Source organism: Lotus japonicus, chromosome 2 (assembly GCF_012489685.1).
Source record: "Lotus japonicus ecotype B-129 chromosome 2, LjGifu_v1.2".
Classification (NCBI taxonomy): Eukaryota; Viridiplantae; Streptophyta; class Magnoliopsida; order Fabales; family Fabaceae; genus Lotus; species Lotus japonicus.
The window spans coordinates 58,268,740-58,294,904 of record NC_080042.1 but is presented as its reverse complement, the minus strand read 5'-3'; the positions used below and the strand labels follow the sequence as shown (position 1 = coordinate 58,294,904).

General features: G+C 41.1%; 1 protein-coding gene and 1 pseudogene across 1 annotated transcript; both read left to right on the top strand.

Annotated features, from left to right (window-relative positions):
* Nucleotides 1–9,798, top strand: part of LOC130736722 (probable 3-hydroxyisobutyryl-CoA hydrolase 3) — a 68,352-nt pseudogene extending 58,554 nt beyond the window's left edge.
* A 13,794-nt stretch (nt 9,799–23,592) lies between these two features.
* LOC130736721 (uncharacterized) lies at nt 23,593–25,839 on the top strand. The gene is made up of 4 exons (XM_057588512.1): nt 23,593–23,913; nt 24,023–24,965; nt 25,269–25,409; nt 25,523–25,839. The coding sequence occupies exons 1-4, from the start codon at nt 23,593–23,595 to the stop codon at nt 25,837–25,839; spliced, it is 1,722 nt and encodes a 573-aa protein (XP_057444495.1).
* The last annotated feature ends 326 nt before the right edge of the window (nt 25,840–26,165 follow it).

The window sequence follows — 26,165 nt, the reverse complement described above, 5'->3', positions numbered from 1 at the left end:
AGATTACTGGTAGTGTGCGAAGATAATCGGCGATGCCTTGCTCAGAATCATCCAAGGCGTCATATGAAACGGATTTTTTCGGCGAGGGTTTTTTGTCCAGTAAAAGGGGAAGAGAGGATTATTGTCGGAATCCCGGAACAAGTTCTTTATTTCGGGCGACTCCATAACTTTGAAGTATTTTTTCTGCCACACTTTGTAGTGGCTTTTAAGGGCGGTGAATCGACTCATGTTCTTGCGGGCTAAAAGGGGAACCCACTTAACGGATGTAGGTTTTGTGGTGACTGACTTATAGAAAAGGAAAAACAAGGGGTAGGTGGGAGTGAAACTCAAGTGTTCGCAGAGAATTTCAAAGCAGCGGATAAAACCCCAGGCGTTGGGTTGAAGTTGACAAGGCGCCACGTTCAGAAAGGAAAGAACGTGACATATAAAAGGCGAGAACGGGAGTTTGATATTCAAGTCTAAGAAAAAATAACCATAAACAAAAAAGAAATCGGGCGATTCATCGAACGACTCTTTGCGTAAAAGAACACAATCATTATCGCCACATGGAAGAACATTCAACTGAAGGTCTTCGTTATTAGAGGTGGCGGGATTTATCTTGGTAAACCCCTGGGCAGATATTCGAAGCGAGTTGGTGCTCCCTATGCTGCCCCATATGGACCGCAAAAGACATTTTTCTTCAACCAAATGCGCGTTCGAACGCCATTCGGGCGAGGACAAGTCTCCATTGGAAGAAAGAATGGAATCTACCGAGCCGGTGGGTCCAGAATCCTCTTGAGTGGAAGGCGAGGAGTGAATTTCAATAACAGTGGGGGCAACAACTTCCTCCTCCGTAGAGGGTGAAGAAAGTTCCAGGGAAGAAATGCTGGTGTTTTGCAACGACATACGGGGCAGTTTCATAAAAAGAAAAAAGAAGATGAACAGACTCAAGAAGAAAAAAGAAGATGAACAGATTCAAGAAGAAAAAAGAAGTAAACGAAAAGTTTCAAGAAAGAGGAAGAACTAACCGGAGGAAGAACTGCAGGATTGAGTAAGGAGGACGTCGGCTATGGGGGAGCACCGCGCAATGACGACGACCGGAGCAAGGGAGGTTCCCCGGAGTTTGAAGAGAAAAAAGTAAGAATTGCAGAGAAAGTTTTCAGGAAAAGAGTTTCAGAAAAGTGAAAAGTGAAAAGTAAAAAGGGGTTTTTACAGATGGAAAAGGAGGAGAGAGAATGAGTGGGGGAAGATCGTGAAGAGACGTGAGATTCGAAATTTGAAAAGGCATGAAACTGAAAAAAGATGTAACTCCTCGAGACGCACAACCGCATTTATGGCAAATGATGACGAAATCCCGAAAAACAAGGATTACGTGCGTCAGTTGAAAAGACGTGATTGACGGTTATAACAATGACGAAACATAAAAGTGGCGTCATATCAACGAACAACGAAATGGCGATGAATGAGTAAACAATAAAGGCGGGTTACGAAGTAGCATATTAAAGACATTTCGACTCAAGTTACCCGAGCCTCATGTCTTGGGGGCATGTGGACTGGGCGGGACATAAAGGATGTTTATGCCCGCCCAAAATGAACAATAACTGACCGAAGACAGCCATGGCGGGAACAATGACACAACGAGCTTCTTTGCCCGTCCTTAGGTGGACCCACGAGTCAGCTGGAAGATTCCTTTGGATTTGTCTTATATGTACAGGGATTTGGGCCCTGATTGTCAGGCCCAAATATAGGAAAAGTCCATGTCATGATTTCACCCTCTATAAAAGGGAAGGTCATCAGCTTGTACGAAACAACTTTTTCAGCATTAATGAGAATATTCCTTTTATAATATTTTTGCCATTTTGAGTGCTCTGCTAGGGTTTACTTTCTGTCATTCTCTTACGTAAGCTTTCCCTAGTACAGAACAACATCGCAGCGCATGAAGCCCTCAACCACCTCTTGCGAGTGGGGTGTCTCTTCGCCCAACTATCCCAAGACTCAGCTTCTTCCACAGAAGTGGAGAAACTTCAACAAGAGGTTGAAGGTTACCGTGCGGCCACGTAGGAGGCTCATAATGAATAGGACAAGTTGCTGACCCAGGTGGTAGCTCAAACGAGGAAACTGACCAACGTAGGCATTGATATGAACTACCACGAGGGGGACCTGGCTGCTTGAAAGGAAAGGACGAATGATTTGGAGTTGGATTGGTATGAACTTCAGCAAGAGTTGAAGGCAAAAACGGAGACAATCAACGCCGGCAGGGCCGCTTGCATCGTTCAAGGCAAGGAGATCGCGTTCCTTCAGAGCGAGTTGGGTGCGACGAACGAGGCCCTGACTGATGTGAGGTCACAACTTGAGGTAGAAAACCAGGCCCTCGCGGATATGGAATCCAAAATCAAAACCTCTCAGGCCCAGTTGGTGGCTGATGTTGCTGCTGAGGTCGTGGAAGAACGTGGTCGCAGCTTCTTTCTCGCCAAGGCCCAGGTTCAACATCTCTACCCAGGAATTAACCTTGATGGAATGGGGGCTTTCAAGAAGAATACCTCGCATGGGCTCGTTGGCCTTGACGATCCTTCGGGCTTCACCGCCGAGCGTTTCGCCGCTGCTGCTGAAATTGAGAGGGAAAAATCGTCAATGTAAAAATAACTATGTGTAACTGACACTCTTGTTGTTTTTTTTTTTTTGACTCTCTTTATCATCTTTTGTAATTGATTAATGTTCTTATATTTTCCTTAGTTTGAATTCATCTCGCGTTTGCTCGTCGCCATTTAGGCAAATTTCTTTTAGGAATTTTCGTCTTGCGCTCGCCCGTCGCCATTTAGGCAACTTTTTAGGAATTTTCGCCTTGCGCTCGCCCGTCGCCATTTAGGAAACTTTTTAGGAATTTTTGCATCGCGTTCGTGTAGCGATTTTGAAGGTATGCCGAAGAAACTAGGACTTTTGCTCATTTTGAGGCTTTTACTCACACCAATATTTATCGTAAGAGCATGTGTGGCCTTGGCGGTTTCATCCCGCCAAGGGCTTACACTGCTGGGGGCCCAATGGCCATATGGGTTTACCCAGACTTATGCCTAGTTTATTTTCTCGCCCATATTTCAGGGAGGCCTCGTATTCCCAGATTTCAGGGAGACTAAGGGGATAAGGGACCCACCCCATTTTGGGGATAAGTCGCTTTCTCGCACACATCGCCAACGAGAGGTCAGTGCTTCGCGCCGGACTTTCCCGGAGCAATCCCCAGACATCAAGGTCGTGTTGGGATTGCCACCTTCGGGGAATTTTTCCCACCGAGCGAACGTGACATGTTAGTTGAGCTGCTATTTGGATAGCACCGGTTCGCGCCGGACTTTCCCGGAGAAATCCCCAGACATCAAGGTCGTGTTGGGATTGCCACCTTCGGGGAATTTTTCCCACCGGGCGACCACATCTTTTGAATTAGGAGTACTGCTGGTGAATATCCTTTTTGCATTTCATCTGTAAAAGATTTTTTGTACATTGAGGGATGCCTCATTGAGATGGAGAAAAAGAGTGCATCTTTATTTTTGTCTTATTCCTCCCAGCGTTGTTCCTTAGCTGCATCCTCGCCCCGGTTGCCAGGCTGCGTTCTTGCCTCGGTTGCCAAACTCCCAAATCAAAGTATTATGCCCAGCACCTCGCCTTTAGTGCCTGACATACTCGCCGCCCAGTCCCTGTCATCGCGGAATTACCTTTCTTGCCAGCTTGCCTCTAATTCACTTTCTCGTTCATTCCACTTGGCTTTTTTGTTCCCGCAGGTCATTGTTCTGTCTGATTTCCCTTGCTTTGCCTTAGCCTTTCCCTTGTTCTTGTTGCGGTACGTCAGGTCTATCTTCCCCGCCTTTTGCTTTTCCTGGGTCAGCCCGAGCACTTCCTTTCCCATTTGCTCGTAACCTTGGCTCTGAAAAACCTCTGAGTCCATTTCCTGGCTGATCGCTGCTTTCCCTTCCTGCTCGTTCAGTCCCTTGCTCGAAAGAGCTTGTGTCCTGAACCGCGGAAGTTCCCATAGTGTCACATCTTTCGGACTCTAGCTGAAGAGGTCGAAATTATCCTCTACCAACTTCTCCAATCGCCGCTCCTGACCTGGCGTGAGCCTAGGCTCGATTGCCAGCACCCGCTACTAAACTTATACCTTTCCAAGTCATCAATAATCCCAGCCCAGCGTTCCTCTGCCCGGATATCTGTGAATTGCTCATTTCGCCCTGCCTTACCTTCTTGCTTAACCCGGCTCTGACTGTCCCGTTGCCTCTTTACCTTCCTGTCGAGAATCTGTTCTGTCCCCGGCTTCCTCCTGCTCAACCTGTCTTGTTTGCCTTCCAAAATCTCAACCTCGTGGCACCGGTGTCCATCGCCAGCTCCTTTTTTGCCGTACATGCTGAGGCAGTTGTTGTAACATTCTCTGGCTCGCCTTTGGTCGACTTCAATCTTTCCCACTCGTCCGCACATCAGCAGATACTTGACCGCCAGATGGGCCGTGGAGATTACCGCACAAAGACGGTTAAGTGTATTTATTCCTATAAAGACGTTGTATGAAGCTACGACCTGTATCACGAGGTATCTCACACGAAGGAGCTTGACATTCTCATCGATCCCAAAGATTGTGTCCAAATCTATATATCCCCGCACCCAAACTTGCTCGCCGGAAAACCCCACCAGAGTTCCTGTATAAGACATTAAATCTTTATCCGTTAATCCCAGCTGATCGAATGCATCTCCATAGATGACATCAGCAGAGCTGCCTTGGTCCAGAAGGACTCGACGGACATTGAAACTGTTGATCCTGATCATGACGACTATAGGATCATCTTTGTGCGTTTTAACCCCGTCAAAGTCTGTCGTTGAAATTACTATGTCAGGATGCTGGAACCCAAAAGGAGTCTCGTATTGTTGCATCGACGTTACCGCCCTAGCATGTCTTCTCCTTGCTGAGGCTGTTACACCACCCCCGCCGAAACCTCCTGCAATTGTATTTATCGTGCCAACCGGCGGCTCAAGATCCTTATTAAAGGTTTCCTCCGCTCCTTTCTTCCGTGCGGCCAGCGTCTCCTTTTTGTCAGTATTTGGCGTGTGGCGACAATCCTCTCACCGACGATCGTCTTGTTGGCGAGACCCCCTATACCTGTTCCCCTGCTGTCGCTCTCCGTTCCAGCGATCGCCGCTTTCATTAAGTTGCGACCGCCTCTCTCGGATGAGCCTCTCGATCTCATTCTTCAGAGTAAAGCAATCCCCCGTATCATGCCCCGCTGAGCGGTGATATTCACACCACTTGGTCTTGTCTGTCGTTGCCCGCAGCGGGTCAGCCCCTCTTTCGCCCTCTTCAACTGCGTGCGCCACCTTAACTTCACACAGCAGCTCTGTTAGGTGGGCGTTCAGACTTTTCCCTGCCTCCTCCCGGCGACGTGGGTCAGCCTAATGACAGGGCCGGCGCTGCTCAAAATTTTCCTTTTTGGGATACAAAGATTCCTTCGGCACCCTTTCCCCTGTTCGAACCTTCCTGTCCCGCCTTCTGCTTCCCTCTACTTTCTCCTTGCTCGGCTTATCTTCTGGTGACACATCCCTCTGGTCGCCATCTTTCTCTACCTTCGCGCGTCTCCGCTTAAAAGCGTCATCCTCCTCGTCAAGTATGTACGTGTTCGCCCGGGCTCGCACCTCCGCGATTGACTTGGCTGGCTTCCGGCTCAATTTACTATTTAGCTTCCCTGGCTGCAATCCGTTTTTAAAGGCGCGGGCACAGGCATTTGTCTCGGATTCCTCTATCTTTACTGATGCAGCGCTGAACCGCTTCACGTACTGTTTCAAAGTCTCGCCCTTAGATTGACGCACGTTGTACAAATCTTCAATCGTCACCTGCTTAGTTTTGCTCGCCGAGAACTGGACAAGGAATTTGGATGAGAAATCTCGAAAGTTCGTGATGGATCCTCGTGGTAGAGTCGTGAACCACGCCATTGTTGTGCCTTTGAACGTGGCTGGAAACATCCTACACTTGACCGCATCAGAAGCGGCGCTAATCACCATCTTTGTGTTCCTTGGGATCAGCTTTTCCACTGTAGGTTTCCAGCACTATATTCTTCATATTGTCTGGAATGGCAACTTCTCTCACCGCCGCTGAAAATGGTTCGAACTCAGCCACAACCTCTGCCTCGCGCTCTCCCTCGTCTTGCTGCTCAAAACGTTAATACTCTAGCTGCTCTTGGAGATACTCGTTTCGTTGTCGTATATCATCAATACTACTAATCAGAAGTCTCCAATCTTGGCTGGAGATCGGTGCCTGAGGTGCCTGAGTCTCTCATCCTGACGCTGTGGGTGACCTCTGCCGCTCTGGCGAGGACGGCGATGAGGGCAACGGAGGCGTCGGAGAAGGAGGAGGTGGAGGCGGAGCAGGAGGAGTCACCTGATCTGTCTCCTCACGTTGCACCTGCGCACGTCGCGGCCTGCCTCTGACGCGGCACGTCGGCGAAACATGCCGATGTCCAGGATCTTCATCACGTCGTCTGCGACGCGTTTCCATCAAAATTGGAGAATTTCTTCGGAAAAACTCGGAAAACGGAAGAAACTGTACGGAAAATCAAGGAATCCACTTCTGGATCACAATCTACGAAAAACTCGCTAACAATTGCTTAGAAGAACAAGCTTCACTCCACTGAATCGTGATCCACGTAGTCCGGGAATAGAAATCTACCGTTCCCCACAGACGGCGCCAAATGTTCCGTGCTAGAACATAGAGAGGGAAGGTAGTACCTAAAGTGTGAGGAAAGTGATGTGAATGCTTAGAGAGAGAAACTCTAACCGCTTAGAAAGAGAAAATATAACTGAATTTCAATGCTATTATTTCTCAAATGAGCTAAGAGTCCTTTACAATTGGTATTCCCCTCCTATTTATAGAGGTGGAGTTGGGCTTTGGCGCCTCTATCCTATCTAAACGGGGCAGTTGGGCCTCGGGAAGGAAGGCCCAAGGTCATGGCGCATCCCCCGCCCAAGGTCAGGTCTCCTGGGCGAGGGACCCTGGGGTCTCGCCCAGTCCAAGGATGATGGCTCGATCTGGGTGAAAAAAATTGTTGACATGGGGAGCAGTTTTTAATGGCTATTGTTTAACAAAGTTATCGATTAGTTGAGGTGTAAACATCATTAGTTTTTTTTATGGTATTATTGAATAATGTTATCGATTATATATGTGTAGGTACTTGCTATGCCAGAGGCATTTATAGGACATTTTCCAGATGTGGGTGCAAGTTACTTCCTCTCTAGACTTCCTGGTTATTTTGGTATGTTATTGAATTATGTGTAGTTATTTGCCTGCACACAATAGAGAGCACTTCTCACCTCTTCTTTTCCTGTAATTTTTCGTGGAGGGTCTGGACGTTTCTAAATAATTGGTGCGGAGTTTCTTCTGTAATACCGCAGGACTGCGCTGTGAACTTTGTGCAATTCTTGCAGGGACATGGCAATCAGAGATGGAGGCGTGGTGCTTGGGCCATATGGATTGTAGCAATTAATGTCATCTGGTAAATGCATTGATATTCAAGGATGAAGAAGTTAATATTCAAAAGGTGCTAGACTTGATTCAATTGAAGTCTTGGTCCTGGTTAAAAGTCAAGATAAAGGGATTCTCGTACACACTGTTTGAATGACAATCTCACCCAATGCTTTGCTTGGAGGTTATTTGATGATACTATTAGCTAGCTAGTCTCTGTCAAAGCCTGTACTAATTTCTCTGTTGTTTCTTTGCTCTGTTATGGTTTCTTTCTCTTTTCTCTTCCCTCTCTTGTATTAAGGGTTGGGGCACCCCTTGTACCCCTTTTAATGCAATTCTTTTGTTTATACCAAAACAAAATTACTTCTCGTCTCTATTTATTAAAGTCTCTTTTTTAAGAAAATTTTTTTCTTCATAAATATAATTATTTTATAATATTTATGAATCATTTAATATTTTTTCCAATTTTACTAATATATTTAGGGTTAAATAATGTTTTGGTCTTATATAATACACTAAGTTTAAAGATGGTCCATTTCCAGAACAAAATTTGAACACAGTCCCTACTAGTTGAGAGGTGGTGGTCTGGTGACCTTTGTCATATGGCTTCACTTATCCTACGTGTATTTGTCACATGACTTCACCAATCTTATCAGGTTTATGTTAATTCATGAGTTAGTAAAACAAAAGTGGATGTCAAAAACCTTCCGTGATTTATGTATCCCCACTGAAACATTTTATATTCTTTTTTAATTTCCATCTGACTTTTACAACCGTTTTAAAAATTGAAAACTTAAAACTAGTTTTAGTTTTATAAAATTTAAAAACTTTAAACTGAGAACCATCCCGAAGTGGGCCTTTTTTTTCTTTTTCTTTTTTCCATTTACGTTTAATTAATGTGAATACTTGGGGCTGATCACCGGGGCACGCTTACATGGAGCAGAAATTGCAGAATGTGGTTTAGCCACTCATTTTGTCCCATCCATGGTAAATTAAAACAAAACCTACCTCTTCTCTCTGTTAATTATTATGTGCTTCCAAGATATATATAAAGATTTTTAATCGATTTGTATGAATTTTGAAATATTAGTGACGAATTAATTAAATTATGTGTTAGTGACGATTTGTATGAATTTTGGACCATGCCCTAGAAGATGCCACTTCTTCCAATGTATCTACAATTGCTAGCATTATAGAAACGTTCGCGGAGAAAGAAGATTTGAAGAAAGACAGCTATTTCAGAAGGTAAATTATGAAAAATAATTATCATCATTTCTTGAGACTTATATATATGGTGTAGTAACTAACACTCTTTACAAAAACAAAAGATTAGAGACTATAAACAAGTGTTTCTCAAAAAGGACAGTGGAGGAAATAATTCAATCCTTGGTAAGTAAATGAACAACACATTTTATTCACTTATATTTTTTTTATAAGCTTTTTTTTTTGAACGATTTTATAAGCTTTTATTCACTTATATATATCGTACTATATATTATATATGCTGAATACTAGCTAGGCATATATTTGACTCGTTTTCTTATCATATAGGAAAATGAGTCAGAAATTGAAGCTGAAATGTGGATCACGGATGCATTAAGCTCCATGCGTTCATCAAGTCCCACCAGCCTCATGATTTTTTTTAAAATCAGTATGTGTAAAGCAGAAAATTAAAAAGTTAATAATTTCATTATGTGGTTATATATCAACTTTTATTATTATTGTTATTGTTCAGTAACTCAAATCGTGAACTTTATTCCTTTTAGATCAGAAAAGGTCGAACACAAAACATTGAACAATGTCTCTACCGGGATTACAACATTGCTTGCCACTTTTTAAGAAGGACTATTAGCAATGATTTCTATGAGGTAAATTTTCGGGTATTTTATTTGAGAGAGAAAATTAAGTAAAAAAAGTTCATATGATTTTCTTTTAGTGGAAACTGGTATGAAGTTGTATTTTTTTTGTCTTGAAAATAATTATACCATTAATATAGTGAATTAATTTAATAAGAATAGTTGTGTCGCTAATGATTTCCACCCTTCAACTTTAAATGCGTGCTTAGGGTTCAAGGGCAAAGTTTTTTGAGAAAAACAACAAACCCAAGGTAAGAGTATAGAGATCAAGAAAACTGTATTGAATATTTCTTTTCAACCTATGATCTTGCACCAATTTTTTCTTTCTCAATTCTTAATTTTGTTAACTAGTGGGAGCCTTCAAAGCTAGAGCTGGTTAACGAAGAAATGGTGGATCAATTCTTTAAAAATGTCAATGATGAGGATTGGGAGAGCCTCAAATTACCTGATAGATCCAACTTCCAAATTGCAAGCAAATTGTGATTGAAGTTGTAAAACTTGTTGTCTAGTTTTAAAAAGTTACGTAAGCAAATAATTATGTCTGTGGAAAAAGGCTTAGAGTCTCTATCTTCATAGTCTTTTTCGCTTTACACTTAAATAAATGTACTAACAAACTATGTCTTGTTTGTATGTTTTTCTGTTGAATAGAAGTGTCTTTCAAACTTTAAAAGTATGTTTATCAAATATTGTGAGGGGTTTGTTTAAATGATCGTTATAAAATTACTCATGTTGAAATTGATCTTTACATTATATATATCATCTATAATTTTTTGTACTTCTATGTTTCACTCTTTTTTTTTAAAGCAAAAGTTTTATTAGATAGAATGGTTAGTGGTATCAACACAACTCAACGAAGTGAGCATAATCCTCTTCAATATTACATAGAAATACCTAAAAATTAAATTGCTCAAATGCGCCTAAAGATATAACTCTAGAAATGCAGCACCTAATTAATGAACACCTACCCTACACAAAATGCAGGAAAACCCGCGAGCGACATTGACAAGGTCAAAAACCGGATCAAGCACTATACGACCAATGAGAATGAGCATATGTCGAGGACCAAGATATGACAAAGAAAGACCACATAACCCAACAAAAACAGAGCTCCTCCAGCGATTGCAGGGGATACGAATCAGCACAGGACTGCAACCGGAAAACGAAAGCATAACAATCTAAGAGGGACAAACCCGACAACGACCCCAAACAGCACACGGTCGGCCCGAAATTTCACTACTTTCACCGCCGACCTCGAGCAGCACTCTGGAGCCCAGAACCATAGCGCCCAAAATAGATCCACGACAACAAACAGCACCACACCTCTATTCGGATCATATTCCTTTATTTTAAAATTATTTGTATCCAAATGTAAAATAAACGGACCCTTCCATTGGTGATATCATATGAGATATATAAGATTAATCAGGATGATATATATTAGTATTTATTAGTTCTAGCTATTTTCAATAAGCAATTATTAGTTTTTGTTCTAGAAAAACTAATAATTAGTTCTAGGTAAAATAAAATAATTGTGAAGAAGGTCCTTCTCGCGAGAGTCTTCTACAACGTCTACTAGGTTTCATGTTGGCCTACTGGCGCTCCCCTTTCCAGGCGGCGAGGCTTCGATCCAGTCTTCCGGAGCCAGTTCAGTGCACCTCTATCTTATTTTGTTCGTTTGAAGCTCACTCTCTCTCTCTCTCTCTCTCTCTCTCTCTCTCTCTCTCTCTCTCTTCTCGTGAGAGACTTTTTCGTCCTCTGTTAGGGTTCAAGGCAGCCTCGTAGAGGCGAGCCTTTTTCAAGTGGTGAGGCTTCGTTTCGGCCTTCCTAGAGCTGCCACCGTGCTCCTATGAATTCAATCATTTGTTTAGATCTCCTAGAAAGAGAAGTCGATTCCTTGTGCCTTTCCCTTGTTTCGACCTTGCTGGCCCTACTTCCTATGTGATGGCGGCGCCTTTCTCCCGGCAGCGCGACATTGCTCTTGCTTCCTGTTGCAATATGTTTATGCATTTACATGTCTTCTTTCGCTCTGTGCTTCCATGTAGGCTTTCCCTTGTCGTCCTGACCAAAGTGTAGATTATGCGGATTTAGGGAGAGAGAACTCTTAGCACAGGGATATCTTAGAGCAGGCTGCTGAGGAGGCAAACGAGGGCAACTGGGACAGCTTCGTTGCGACGCAATGGAAGGGAGGCGAATCGATCTCCTCGTCGATCACCACAACAACATTCTTCCAGTAGTGTAGCATTTGCTCACATCATCGTCTGTCATCGTCTGACAGTTTGCCGACCGCCCAAATACAAATGTCCTCCACTCCAGACTCCAGTGATCTAATCTTGTTCTACTCTGGTAACATTGTGGACTGTGCGGGATATAAAGACCTCCATGCCCGCCCAAAACAAGCAATCAGCTAGACGAAGGAAGACATTGCGGGAACTGGCGAAATTCCGAGGATTCTCGCCCCCTTTAAGTGGTCCCGTAAGCCAGCTGGAAGATTCTCTTGGATTTGTCTTATGTGCATAGGGATTTGGGCCCTGGTTGTCAGGCCCAAATGTAGGAAAAGTCTATGTCATGATCATACCCCTCTATAAAAGGGAAGGTCATCACCTTGTACCACCAACTTTTATGACCATTAATGAGAATATTCCCTTTTACTACATCTTTACTATTTTAGTGCTCTGCTAGGGTTAGCTTTTTGTACCTTTCTTACTTAAACTTACCTTAGAACGCAGCATTGGCGCCGTCTGTGGCTCTAACCTAGATCTACAAGTGACGTAGAAGATGAGAGTTACGATTCATCGAAACTCATTCGTGCGGTGTGGGTCGCCGTGACCATCGCCGTAGAGGTGGTGGTCGTCATGGCGGACGCGGCGGCGGTCGAGACAACAATCGTGCAGTACTTCAACGCACTGTCGCGGGTGCGTGCCAAAGTATTCTGCTTTGAATGCAGTACAAGGTGATGAACACCAGGATCGATCTCACAAGGACTTGATAAATTATTAATTGATATTAGAGTAAAACAAGAAACCTAAAAGGGGGTTGATTGATTGGATTGAAAAGTAACAAAGCAATAACTAAATAGACTAGACAGAAGAGAGAAAACGTTAGTCATCGGATTATAACATTCAAGTGCAACAAACCTTCATTGGTTACAAAAGATTAATTCTTCCTTATCAATTCCCTAATTCGTGAGAACTAATTAACTAAGCGGAAATTAATTCACAGTTTCCTAAACTAAGCGATTAAGAAACAGTTACGAACTAACATGAACTAAGCGAACATGCACCAACTCTTATTCCTAAACCTAAGGAATTAAGCAAACCCTAGATCAGAAATAGAGATGAAAAGAATTAATAAAGAAAGAAATTTGCATTAAGAACAGAACCTCAAGTTTGCAAACACAAGAATATTAAAAATCCTAAGACTAACTATGGAGTTTAGCAACTCATACTAGAAAAGATGGAGAGAGATATTAGGAGAAGGTGGAGGAGGTGATGGTGAGATGTGGTGAGGTGGTATGGTGAGGTGGTGTGTGGTGAGGTCTAACAAAAGCCTAAACTCACTTATTTATACTAATAAATAAACTTGTTCATCAAGTAACAATCTTTGTCATCTAAATCTTTTCTAAATCTTCACAAAATCGGGCCCACATAAAGGAGTAAGCTGCTGAACAATCAGGCATTCGTGGGTCCCATAAGAAGTCTGAATCTTCAATTGAGGTAAACATGAGAGCTGTAGATCTTTAAGTCAGCTTCGCGGGCCTTCAATCGGATCCTAATTCGGAGTTCTATAGCCCAAGATATGATCATTTTAGTGCAGACTGTTCCAAACTCGCAGGATTAGCGACAGCAACTTTGCAAGGAAATTATGACCATGTTAGAGGCTGATTCTCAAATTGTTCTGAACATGAAAGTTGTAGGGCTTCGAGTGATCTTTCCAATGACATATTATGCGCCCAATTTGGATATTTGTAGCTCCAGGTTCAACCTGTTCTAGCAAAACAGTCACAGAAATTAAAAGTGTAGAATTAAGCACTTTTCCATGAATAATCCAAATAAGCACTAATGGTCAAAACATGGCTAAGTGCATCAATTAACCTTTTGTGCTAAGCATTTTTGTGCTAAGTCATAACAATTAAGCACAAAAATATATATAATGAAGCTTAGAAAGACACACGTAAAGTGCATCAATTATGCGCTTATCAAATACCCCCACACTTAACCTTTTGCACTCCTGGGCAAAACTTAACTTCAAAAAAGATTCAGAAAATCAATTATGATAACAAGTACTTCCTAAAACATAAAAACTCAGCTCACACTTATCTTTGAGAAGTAGAAATTCAGATTTATGAGCAAGAAAACAGCGACTTCATTTTCCACAAAGATTAGACAAATTAGATTCCATCACCTACATTCCAAGCCAACAAGAAATCGCAAATTGAACATCAAAGTTGGATGCAAGTGTTATACTCTCTACTCTCAAGTGTTTGGGCTTGTGTTTAATTATGCTTAAGCAACTCTCATCATCTCATGAAAACATGCATCTATCATAGGCTTCACAAGATTCTAACACACCAATTAAATTGAACAAATGCATACAAAGATCAAAGGACTTTTGAAGGTTGTAATGAGGCTAAGGTCAAGGAAGGATTTATGAAAGATATTCAGAGTTAAAACCTTAGGAAAAATAAGAGCAATGGGGAAAAATTCAAATTAAACTTACTCACAACCCCAAGAATTAACACATTATTCCTTATACAACTTCATTTTTTCAACTTCCACTTCCTTTTCTTTCTTTAGTACCTTCCTTCACTTTGTAACTTCTCTTTTTTTCTTTCTTTTTCTTTTTTGACATTTGCATATTTTTTTTTTCAGCATTTCCATTTTTTTTTCTTTCAACTTTTTTTTTCAGCTTGCTTACAATTTATCCACAAGGAAGGTACCTTTTTAGAGCAACTTAGACCATGCATTCAAATAAATCACCCCCGCACTTGTTGAATACTCATTCCCAAGTCAATTCCAAAGCTCTTACATTTCCTAAGGTAAGGTATCATCATTGTTTTTCACTTAGGCTTGTATTGAGCTACAAAAGAATGGAGATATTAGGCTCAAAGGGGCTAAAACAAAGGTTAAAACATGCAAGGTCAGCTTTTTAGGCATATAACTTATTGAAAAAGAATGCCTTATCACTTCAATGTATACACATGAACAACAATTTCAGTCAGAATCAAGTCAAGTTCTGCAGTGCATATAAACATGAGGAAATCACACAAGAAAGAAGAGAATGATGGCAAAGACATTACCATTCAAGTGTTTGGTCCAAAACCTCACAAGGTATTCTCACATGGCAAACATATAACACAATGAATCCAACAAATCAATTCTCAATGCAAATCATGATGAACTCAAAATACAAGCAACTTCATCCAAAAGAGACATGAAACTTAACAGAAAAGTGGTTACATTGCTCACAAACTCAGCATCTCTAAAACTCATTGAAAAAGTGTGAACTATTTTATTGAAAACAATAAAAACAAAGCAAATAAATTATAATTGCAAACTATCCTAACTGAGGTTCTACTACTCCTAAATAAGATTCTCACCCCCACACTTAAATCACACATTGTCCCCAAGGCACCACCACAGCTCCGGCTGGTCAACATGTTGCCTTGCCAAATACGGTTCCACTTACTAAATTGAATGCACCCCTAAGCACCATATTGAGGGCAGTAGGACAGACAAATGTTGTGCAATATCCGCCACCACCTCGGCGACCACCAACTAATGTAGACACAAGGAGATGGTGTGAGTACCACAAAACGTTGGGGCACACAACGGATAATTGTTGGAACTTGCGGCGGGAGATCGACCGGCTAATTAAGGCTGGACATCTGGCAAATTTTTTTAAAGATGCAGCAACACCAGTGGCCGCCAAGGTAACTCAGGCGGACAAAGGAAAAGGAAAGGAGGTAGTAGAAGAATTGGGCGATCCTGTAGGGGAATGCGCATCCATCGCATGAGGGTTTGGAGGAGGCGTGATTTCTAGCAAGGCCAGAAAGCGTTATGTGGACAATGACCCGATTGTTGTAACAATCAGAGTTAACAATTACATGATGAATAAAGTGTTCTTAGATCAGGGATCTTCGGCGGACATTATTTATGGTGATGCTTTTGATCGCCTGGGGCTGAAGGAGTCAGATTTGAAACCATATAAAGAACCCTGGTGGGATTCACAGGGGATCGTGTCAATGTGCGAGGATACGTGGAAATGCCAACGACCTTCGGTGAAGGGGAATTTGTCAAGAAATTTCAAGTCAAATACCTAGTATTGGCGTGTAGAGCTAATTACAATGTACTTTTGGGGCGGGACACTCTTAACAAGTTATGCGCTGTGATTTCAACCGCTCATTTAACTATTAAGTACCCAGCCTGCAACGGGAAGATTGGCGTCCTTCGCGTGGATCAGAATGCGGCGAGAGAATGTTACCTAAGAAGTGTGGCGCTCTACGGGCGAAAGGCCGCCAAGGAAAGCCACCGTATCACAGAAAGTTTTCCACAAGAAGGGTTTACTTTGGACCCAAGGGATGATGCTGACGATTTCCGCCCACAACCTTTGGAAGAAACTAAATCAGCACAAATCAAGGATAAGGTTTTAAAAATCGGCAGCAGTTTGAGAAACGAACAGGAGGAAAGGTTGATCGTCCTTTTGGGAGATAATATAGATCTATTTGTTTGGACAATTAATGATGTACCAGGGATTGACCACAATGTAATCACTCATAAACTGGCTATACGGCCAGGAGCGAACCCCGTCATCCAGACAAGGCGAAGGATGAGTGATGAAAAAAACAAGGCGGTGCAAGTAGAAACCAAAAAGTTAATCAAGGCTCAATTCATTCGTGAAGTGCAGTACCCAACCTGGCTCGCCAACGTAGTGATGGTCAAGAAAGCTAATGGGAAGTGGAGAATGTGTACGGATTACACAAGCCTGAACAAAGTGTGTTGTCGACGCCAAAAACTTGTTGGTAAATCCGCAAGTGTACGAATCCACCCGGTTTTAAATATCGAACCACAGGGATTGTGAGTGAATAGATTCGGTTCAAGCTTTGAGTCCGAAGGTTTGTTATATTGAGGCAAACATATGTCGAAGTAGTAATAAGGAAAAAGAAAATACAAATTCAGAAATGAAACAAAGAATGAGAAGAAAGAGTGATTTACTTTGGGTTCTTGCTCAACTAATCAATTCAAGCACATCATTCTAAGCACATGTTCTCATGAATCTCTCCTTGATGTTATAGCCTAGTTACTCACTTATTGATTCCTCACATAAGCAATTCTCCCATACTAAAAGCTAAGCCCAATTCCTTGTGTACTTAGTCATTTATATGAGGTTTTAGATCATGTAAATTCAGGCCAACAAACCCCAACCCTTCCTTTATTCCTAGTAGCAAGCAAAGAAGGGGTAATCCCACAACAAGTCTCTAATCTATAACAAACTTCCGTTCTATTATAGAAAAGCATAAAGCTAGCACATGTTCTAACTTGAAACATAAAGCATGGATATGGGATTCAAGGAAAGAAGAAGAACATATGGGAAAGAACTTAAGATTATAACTTAAAAGGAAAAGTCTTACAAGAAAACCAAAGTAAAAGAAGAGAGATTAGCCAAGCATGAACCTTGAACACAAGCTTGGAAGCCCTCTCTCACTCTCCTAGATGATCCTCTACCTCTGAATTTTACAAAGTATCAAAAGATTACAAAAGAAAATGACTAAAATCCTATTTATAGGCAAAATTCCCGAGTCTGGGCTGTTCTGGGCGCTCAGGCGCCAATTCAGAGCGCCTGAGCGCCAATTGCATGCCCAAAACATGCTTTCTGGAGCTAATTGGCGCCTAGGCGCCCATTCCCAGCGCCTAGGCGCTTAAGCTCGCCTGAAAAGGACTTTTTGGCTTCTGAAACTCCTCTTTTCAATCCTCTTTAAGTTCTTCATCAATTCCATGCTTCTTGGCCTTCTTTCTCCTTCAGTTTCTGCTCTCTAAACCTAACCAACAAGTCAAGGAAGATTCTAGAAGCTCCAAGAGCTCATTAGCACAAGAGGTCCTTCATAAAACACAACAAAACCATGCAAGTCCTAAACTTTACTTAAAATGCAAGAAAACTACCTATAAAACTACTAAATTACCAAAACAAAATAAAGACTAAAGAAAAGAATAAAAATGTATGAGAATGCATGAAACACTACATGAGACACAAGAAAAAGACTCAAAACCTACAAGGAAAAACCATAAAAACATCATATAAACCCGGGTCATCACACCACTATACTCAACGACAGATCGCCCTCAAGCGTCACTAAGATTAGCTTGCCCTCAAGCACAAAGAATTGCTTCCAACACACATGCCAAAAGAGGGATACTGTTTTAGAAAACCGGGGGATCAAGTGAATGTAGTTAGTTCCAAGAGAAAAATTCAACAATCAACTTCATGCTACTCTTAGATAAAGAAGAATTAGAGTCCACTATGAGAAGCATTTAGAGCTAACATCCTAGCATGAGACAATTGTTTAGTGCACTAAGCACACAAGCAAGTTCATAGGTTCTGAGAATCATTTCCTCAAGAGCAACTAAAGTTGACAATGCATTATTGAATGAGACTTCAAAAGGGTTATGATGTTGGCTAGGTAAAGCACAAGGTAGGTGGTCCCTAAGGAAGACTAAGGCTGCACAAAATTTGAGTGTGGTCCTTCATGAAAACCGGAGCTTAAAGCAATTGATACTTAGCACACAAGTCTCTCAACCCCCTTTTGTTTCAGAATTTTTTATTTTTTTTTTTGGAACTCCACCCATTCCATGGAGTTCATTTTTTTCTTTTGACTTTTTTTTTTTGAACTCCATCCAGCCATGGAGTTCATCTTTTGAATTTTTTGAATTTTTTTTTCTTTGGGGCAAGAGACAATTGCATTTTCAATAAACTAGCTCCATTGAGAGTTAAGAACCACAACTCCCCATTTTTCCAACCAAACAACCAGCCCACATTACAAAGGTAACAAAGAAATCTCCATAAGGCTCAAAAGGGTCAACTAGGGACAAAAATCTCCATGGGGCCCATTGTATGGCTATTTAAGGGTTAGGAGTGAAATAGAAAGAAAGAAAAGAAAAAAAAATAAGGATTAGAAGAGAAGCAGAACAAGAAACACGTGAAAGCAGAGAAGGAGAGGAGAAAAGAGGAGAAAACTTAGAACTGATCTACAAGAGGTAAGGGTTTGAATTCATGTTTTATGGATTGGTATGATAGTGGATAATGATAGAAAGCATGATTTAGGAACCCTAGGTTGCAAAAATTCCCAAATTGAAATAGTTAGGGTTTGGTTTTTAGATGATTTTGGGGGTAGATGATAGGCTTGCATGATGCGCAGAAATTTACGTTCTCTTGGACCCTTTTTCGTGCTATGTTAATGGCCGAATTTGAAGAAGTAGTCTTCATAAAAGTTGTAGGTTTTTCTGTTACGAAACTTTTGCCACTGGTTTCACGTCATTCCGACGTCTGTAGCTCAAGTTATGTGTATTTTAGTGAGTATAGGTTAAGCTGTCCAGTTTCTTACGAACTGCGGTTAGTGTACGATTTTTCCTGATTTTTGTACTTCGAATTGTGACTTGAAAATTTATAGAGGTTTACAAAACGTGTATACGGAACCATGATAAAAATATTAGATTTTTCTGAGTATATTTGATAATTTACATCTGTTTAATAGTTCATTAGATGTGTGGTGCGCGCACATGGCGAGTTGCGCAGGAAGATGTCGCAAGATGTCGCGACATGGCGAGTTGCGTCGGGAGATGTCGTGAGATGTCGCGACATGGCGAGTTATTCAGCGACATGGCGAGTTGCGTAGGGAGATGTCGTGAGATGTCGCGACATGGCGAGTTGTGCAGTGAGATGTCGCGAGATGGCGAGCATGAGCATGTCGCGAGTTTTTGGGAAAATTTAGAGAGAAATCCAGTCTTTAGGAAATAGTTGCAGAACCTGTTATATATGAATTATATTTAATTTACATCTACTTTTAAAAATCATTATATGATGTTGTTTCTGAATTGATGTTATGTTTGAGATGCTAAGTTGTTGTGATTGCAAGTTGTATAATTGATAACATGTAATATGTGTTTTGTGCAACTGGTGATGAATATGCTAAAATAATTAGGACTTGGAGATGGTCTGAATATGCATATGTTAGTTGAGTTTTGCACAATACACTGCATAGTTGTCAAGAGGCAATGTTTGCTAGTTCTCGTGGAGGCTAGTGACTTGTCCCAAAACTGGAGTGGTTTTGAAGCCTAGAGCGAGTTCTTTATTGGTGGTTATCTGTCTGGAGTGGACGCGGTGATACCGCTAAGGATAACAACTTTGGTACCAAAGGCATTTGCACGGGTCTCACTTGAGTCATATGTGTTATGGTGATATTTTTGGAGAGATTTGATGTGGTGGTAATTAGAGACTATTATATATGTTCTAATTGAGCTATAATTTATGGAGTATTTGCCATAACTGTGAACTTGATTAATTATGTTAAAATTACATAATTTATTATTTGTTAGTGAATGTGAGTAATTTATGTGGAGCATAGATAAGCTTTTACATTATTTATTATTATGCTTATCCATATGATATGAGTTCTCACCCTTCTGTTGGAATGATGTTCTATGCGACATCGCTCAGGTACCGAAGATAGTGGAGCTTCTCGCGAGGGTTAGTTGGAGGAGCTAGTCTTTCATTTACGGTTTAGTTAGGGGAGCCATTCTCTGTTATGTAACACCGGAAAACGTTTAGTTTTGTACCTTGATGTTAAGAGTTACCTATGAACTCTCTTTATGTTAAATTTTGGAGTTGAAATAAATCCGCTGTGCTATGCATATGATGTTGCGACATTAAAGTTGGAAAATTTATATATTTATTATGAGCATGACCGGTGTTTTGATTTATGTTTCTGGAGAATAAGTGTGACACCCTCTGTGTTATGCATTTTACTCTGATTTATGATATATTACTATGCGGGGTTTAGAGGGTGTTACATTAGTGGTATCAGAGCATGATTGGTCAGTAGTCTAGGGTTATTAGCATGTCTAATTCTTTTTGTATTCGATATGTGTTTATGACACAATCGATACTGTTTTGGAATTCCTATCCCGAGTTGTTCGTTTAAGGCAATTTTCGAGGGCGAAAATTCTTAAGTGGGGGAGAGTTGTAACACCCCATTTTCTGTTATTAGGTTATTTATTATTTTATTTTAATTAGTATTATGGTATATGGTAATTAAGTGATTTTATTAGATAATTAAGTGATTATGTGATATAGATAAATAAGGTTTTAGGGTTTAGTGTGAGTAATTGAGAGTGGGGCCCATTGCATGGCTATTTAAGGGTTAGGAGTGAAATAGAAAGAAAGAAAAGAAAAAAAAATAAGGATTAGAAGAGAAGCAGAACAAGAAACACGTGAAAGCAGAGAAGGAAAGGAGAAAAGAGGAGAAAACTTAGAACTGATCTACAAGAGGTAAGAGTTTGAATTCATGTTTTATGGATTGGTATGATAGTGGATAATGATAGAAAGCATGATTTAGGAACCCTAGGTTGCAAAAATTTCCAAATTGAAATAGTTAGGGTTTGGTTTTTAGATGATTTTGGGGGTAGATGATAGGCTTGCATGATGCGCAGAAATTTACGTTCTCTTGTACCCTTTTTCGTGCTATGTTATTGGCCGAATTTGAAGAAGTAGTCTTCATAAAAGTTGTAGGTTTTTCTGTTACGAAACTTTTACCACTGGATTCACATCATTCCGACGTCTGTAGCTCGAGTTATGTGTATTTTAGTGAGTATAGATTAAGCTGTCCAGTTTCTTACGAACTACGGTTAGTGTACGATTTTTCCTGATTTTTGTACTTCGAATTGTGACTTGAAAATTTATAGAGGTTTACAAAACGTGTATACGGAACCATGATAAAAATATTAGATTTTTCTGAGTATATTTGATAATTTACATCTGTTTAATAGTTCATTAGATGTGTGGTGAGCGCACATGGCGAGTTGCGCAGGAAGATGTCGCAAGATGTCGCGACATGGCGAGTTGCGTAGGGAGATGTCGTGAGATGTCGTGACATGGCGAGTTATTCAGCGACATGGCGAGTTGCGTAGGGAGATGTCGTGAGATGTCGCGACATGGCGAGTTGTGCAGTGAGATGTCGCGAGATGGCGAGCATGAGCATGTCGTGAGTTTTTGGGAAAATTTAGAGAGAAATCCAGGCTTTAGGAAATAGTTGCAGAGCCTGTTATATATGAATTATATTTAATTTACATCTACTTTTAATAATCATTATATGATGTTGTTTCTGAATTGATGTTATGTTTGAGATGCTAAGTTGTTGTGATTGCAAGTTGTATAATTGATAACATGTAATATGTGTTTTGTGCAACTGGTGATGAATATGCTAAAATAATTAGGACTTGGAGATGGTCTGAATATGCATATGTTAGTTGATTTTTGCACAATACACTCTGCATAGTTGTCAAGAGGCAATGTTTGCTAGTTCTCGTGGAGGCTAGTGACTTGTCCCAAAACTGGAGTGGTTTTGAAGCCTAGAGCGAGGGCTTTATTGGTGGTTATCTGTCTGGAGTGGACGCGGTGATACCGCTAAGGATAACAACTTTGGTACCAAAGGCATTTGCACGGGTATCACTTGAGTCATATGTGTTATGGTGATATTTTTGGAGAGATTTGATGTGGTGGTAATTAGAGACTATTATATATGTTCTAATTGAGCTATAATTTATGGAGTATTTGCCATAACTGTGAACTTGATTAATTATGTTAAAATTACATAATTTATTATTTGTTAGTGAATGTGAGTAATTTATGTGGAGCATAGATAAGCTTTTACATTATTTATTATTATGCTTATCCATATGATATGAGTTCTCACCCTTCTGTTGGAATGATGTTCTATGCAACATCGCTCAGGTACCGAAGATAGTGGAGCTTCTCGCGAGGGTTAGTTGGAGGAGCTAGTCTTTCATTTACGGTTTAGTTAGGGGAGTCATGCTCTTTTATGTAACACCGGGAAACGTTTAGTTTTGTACCTTGATGTTAAGAGTTACCTATGAACTCTCTTTATGTTAAATTTTGGAGTTGAAATAAATCCGCTGTGCTATGCATATGATGTTGCGACATTAAAGTTGGAAAATTTATATATTTATTATGAGCATGACAGGTGTTTTGATTTATGTTTCTGGAGAATAAGTGTGACACCCTCTGTGTTATGCATTTTACTCTGATTTATGATATATTATTATGCGGGGTTTAGAGGGTGTTACATAGGCGCTTAAGCTCGCCTGAAAAGGACTTTTTGGCTTCTGAAACTCCTCTTTTCAATCCTCTTTAAGTTCTTCATCAATTCCATGCTTCTTGGCCATCTTTCTCCTTCAGTTTCTGCTCTCCAAACCTAACCAACAAGTCAAGGAAGATTCTAGAAGCTCCAAGAGCTCATTAGCACAAGAGGTCCTTCATAAAACACAACAAAACCATGCAAGTCCTAAACTTTACTTAAAATGCAAGAAAACTACCTATAAAACTACTAAATTACCAAAACAAAATAAAGACTAAAGAAAAGAATAAAAATGCATGAGAATGCATGAAACACTACATGAGACACAAGAAAAAGACTCAAAACCTACAAGGAAAAACCATAAAAACATCATATAAACCCGGGTCATCATGTGTCCTAAAGATTCATACCCTCTTCCCAATGTTGATAAATTGGTGGATGGGGCTTCCGGGAATGAACTTTTAAGTCTCATGGATGCATATTCTGGGTATAATCAAATCATGATGCATCCTTCAGACGAGGAAAGTACGGCGTTCATGACTAATCAGGCGAATTACTGTTACAAAACTATGCCTTTTGGTTTAAAAAATGCGGGAGCTACTTACCAACGTCTCATGGATAAAATTTTTGCGAACCAAGTAGGAAGGAACATGGAAGTATATGTGGATGATATGATTGTCAAATCCGCCAAGTCCAGTGAACATGGCGATGATCTTAAGGAAGCATTTGCTCAGCTAAGAAAATATCGCATGAGGTTAAATCCCGAGAAATGTTCATTTGGGATTCAAGGGGGAAAGTTTATGGGGTTCATGATAACATCAAGAGGGACATAAGTAAATCCAGATAAAGGCAAGGCGATCTTGGAGATGAAAAGTCCAACAAATGTCAAGGAAGTACAACGGTTAACAGGACGCATGGCTGCCTTAGCATGTTTCTTGCCAATAGCAGGCGACAAAGCAGCTTCGTTCTTCACTTGTTTGAAGAAGAATTCGACGTTTCAATGGACTGAGGCGTGTGAACAAGCTTTTACTGAATTGAAAAAATCATTAGCAACATTACCAGTACTATCCAAACCCACGCCAGGCGTTCCTTTGATGCTCTACTTGGCAGTTACAGATAGGGCGGTCAGTACGGTATTGCTTCAAGAGGGGAAAAAGCATAAGGTTATCTATTTTGTGAGTCATACTCTGCAAGGTGTTGAATTGCGATACCAGAAAATCGAGAAGGCGGCTTTGGCAATTCTAAAAACGGCGAGACGTCTCAGGCCATACTTCCAAAGTTTCCAAATCAAAGTTAAAAGTGACGTTCCCTTACGGCAAGTACTCCAGAAACCTGATCTGTCAGGGCGATTGGTCAGTCGAGTTGTCTGAATATGATATACAGTATGAGCCAAGGGGGCAAATTACAATCCAAAACTTGATTGATTTTGTGGCGGAATTAACACCCACGGAAGGCGAGAAAACACAAGGAGAGTGGGTCCTGTCTGTTGATGGATCCTCCAATGATACGGGAAGTGGGGCAGGAATAACTATTGAAAGCCCGGACAAGATGGTCATCGAGCAATCTCTGAAATTCGAGTTTAAGGCGAGCAACAACCAATCAGAATACGAAGCATTAATCGCTGGTTTAAGGCTCGCCATTGAATTATGCGTTCAGAAATTGTTCATCAAAGGCGACTCACAACTGGTTGTTAAGCAGGTAAAAGGAGAGAATCAGGTGAAGGACCCACAACTTTCCAAATACCTGGAAGTGGTGCACAGGCTAATGATGGAAATAGAGAAGATCAGGATAGAACATATTCCAAGAAGCCAAAATGAAAGGGCGAATGTGCTAGTAAAATTGGCCAGTACGGGACGATTGGGCAATCATCAAACAGTCATCCAGGAAACCCTTCCTCGCCCCAATATAGACTTGGTGGAAGTTAAGTTAAAGGCGGTAAAAGCGGTAACGGAAGGCGAGCCTTCGTGGATGGAATCAATCAAAACTTTTCTCCAAAACCTTCCAAAGGATGATAATTTTAACACAAAAGAAAAGCGTAGGGAGGCTAGTTTCTACACACTGGTAGGCGATGAGTTATATCGGCGGGGAAATATGTCTCCTATGCTCAAATGTGTTGACGTGGGAGATGCTCAGGGAATCATGGCAGAAGTTCATGAACGAGTGTGTTCTAGTCATATAGGAGGGCGATCATTGGCAGTAAAGGTATTGAGAGCAGGATTTTACTGGCCAACAATTAAGAAGGACTGCCTGGAATACGTCAAGAAGTGTGAAAAGTGTCAAGTTTTCTGTGACTTACACAAAGCCCCGCCTGAAGAGTTGTCAACCATGATGGGACCTTGGCTGTTTGCTATGTGGGGGACTGACATTTTAGGACCATTCCCAGTAGCAAAGGCACAAATGAAGTATATAATTGTGGCGGTTGATTACTCTACCAAGTGGATAGAGGCGGAAGCAGTGGCGACTATTACGGCCGCTAAAGTCAGGAACTTTCTATGACGACGAATTGTGTGTAGATTTGGTGTCCCCATGGCCTTGGTAATGGATAATGGGACTCAATTCACAAGCAATTTAACTAGATAATTTTGTGCAGATTTGGGAATTGAAATTTGTGCAGATTTGGGAATTGAAATGCGATTTGCATCAGTAGAGCACCCTCAGACAAATGGGCAGGCAGAATCAGCCAACAAGGTCATTTTGAAAGGCTTAAAGAAAAAATTATATGAGGCGAAAGGTCTCTGGGCGGAGGAGCTGCCAGGCGTCCTTTGGGCATACAACACGACTGAACAGACAAGTACGAAGGAAACCCCATATCGTTTAACTTATGGAACTGATGCCATGCTCCAGTGGAAATTGAAAACCGAAGTTGGCGAGTAGCTCGGTTTAATGAGGACGACAATGGGGAGAATTTGATAGCAAACTTAATCATGCTACCTGAGGAACAACGAGAGGCACACTTAAGGAATGAGGCGGAAAAGGTGAAGTTTGCAAGGAAGTTCGCAACAAAGGTGGTCCCAAGAACCATGAGGGTAGGAGACTTAGTGCTTCGAAAGAAGACTATACCTGACAAACATAACAAACTCTCGCCCAATTGGGGCGGGCCTTACAGGATAATTTGCGATGTTGGAGGTGGAGCCTATAAATTGGAACAACTGAATGGTTAGAGGATTCCACGAACATGGAATGCCTCACATTTGAAGCAGTACTTTAGTTAAGTGGAACAACAAGAATGAATGAAGCCGCACTCTTTTTCCCTTTCTTAGGAAAGGTTTTTAATGAGGCGGCATATGTGTAAATGAAGGGACAATAGTTCCCATGTTTTGAAAAGCAATGAAAAGATCATTCCAAGAGATTGTTTATTCTTGATTCATATTATAAATTTATGCGGCGTAAGTCGTATCAAGGTATAAAATACCGCGAGTAATCCTTTCGGAATAAGAAAGTATCGCCACTGAGTATTAAAAGCCTTGACAATTCTAGTGGCCACTAG

Bases quoted from the DNA above. Each gene is read 5' to 3' on its own strand.
- LOC130736721 (XM_057588512.1), top strand. From the start codon at position 23,593: ATGGCTGCCTTAGCATGTTTCTTGCCAATAGCAGGCGACAAAGCAGCT. The intron at 23,914-24,022 runs GCAATTCTAAAA...CTGATCTGTCAG, and splicing joins AAATCGAGAAGGCGGCTTTG to GGCGATTGGTCAGTCGAGTT. The intron at 25,410-25,522 runs GTCTCTGGGCGG...GCCATGCTCCAG, and splicing joins AAAATTATATGAGGCGAAAG to TGGAAATTGAAAACCGAAGT.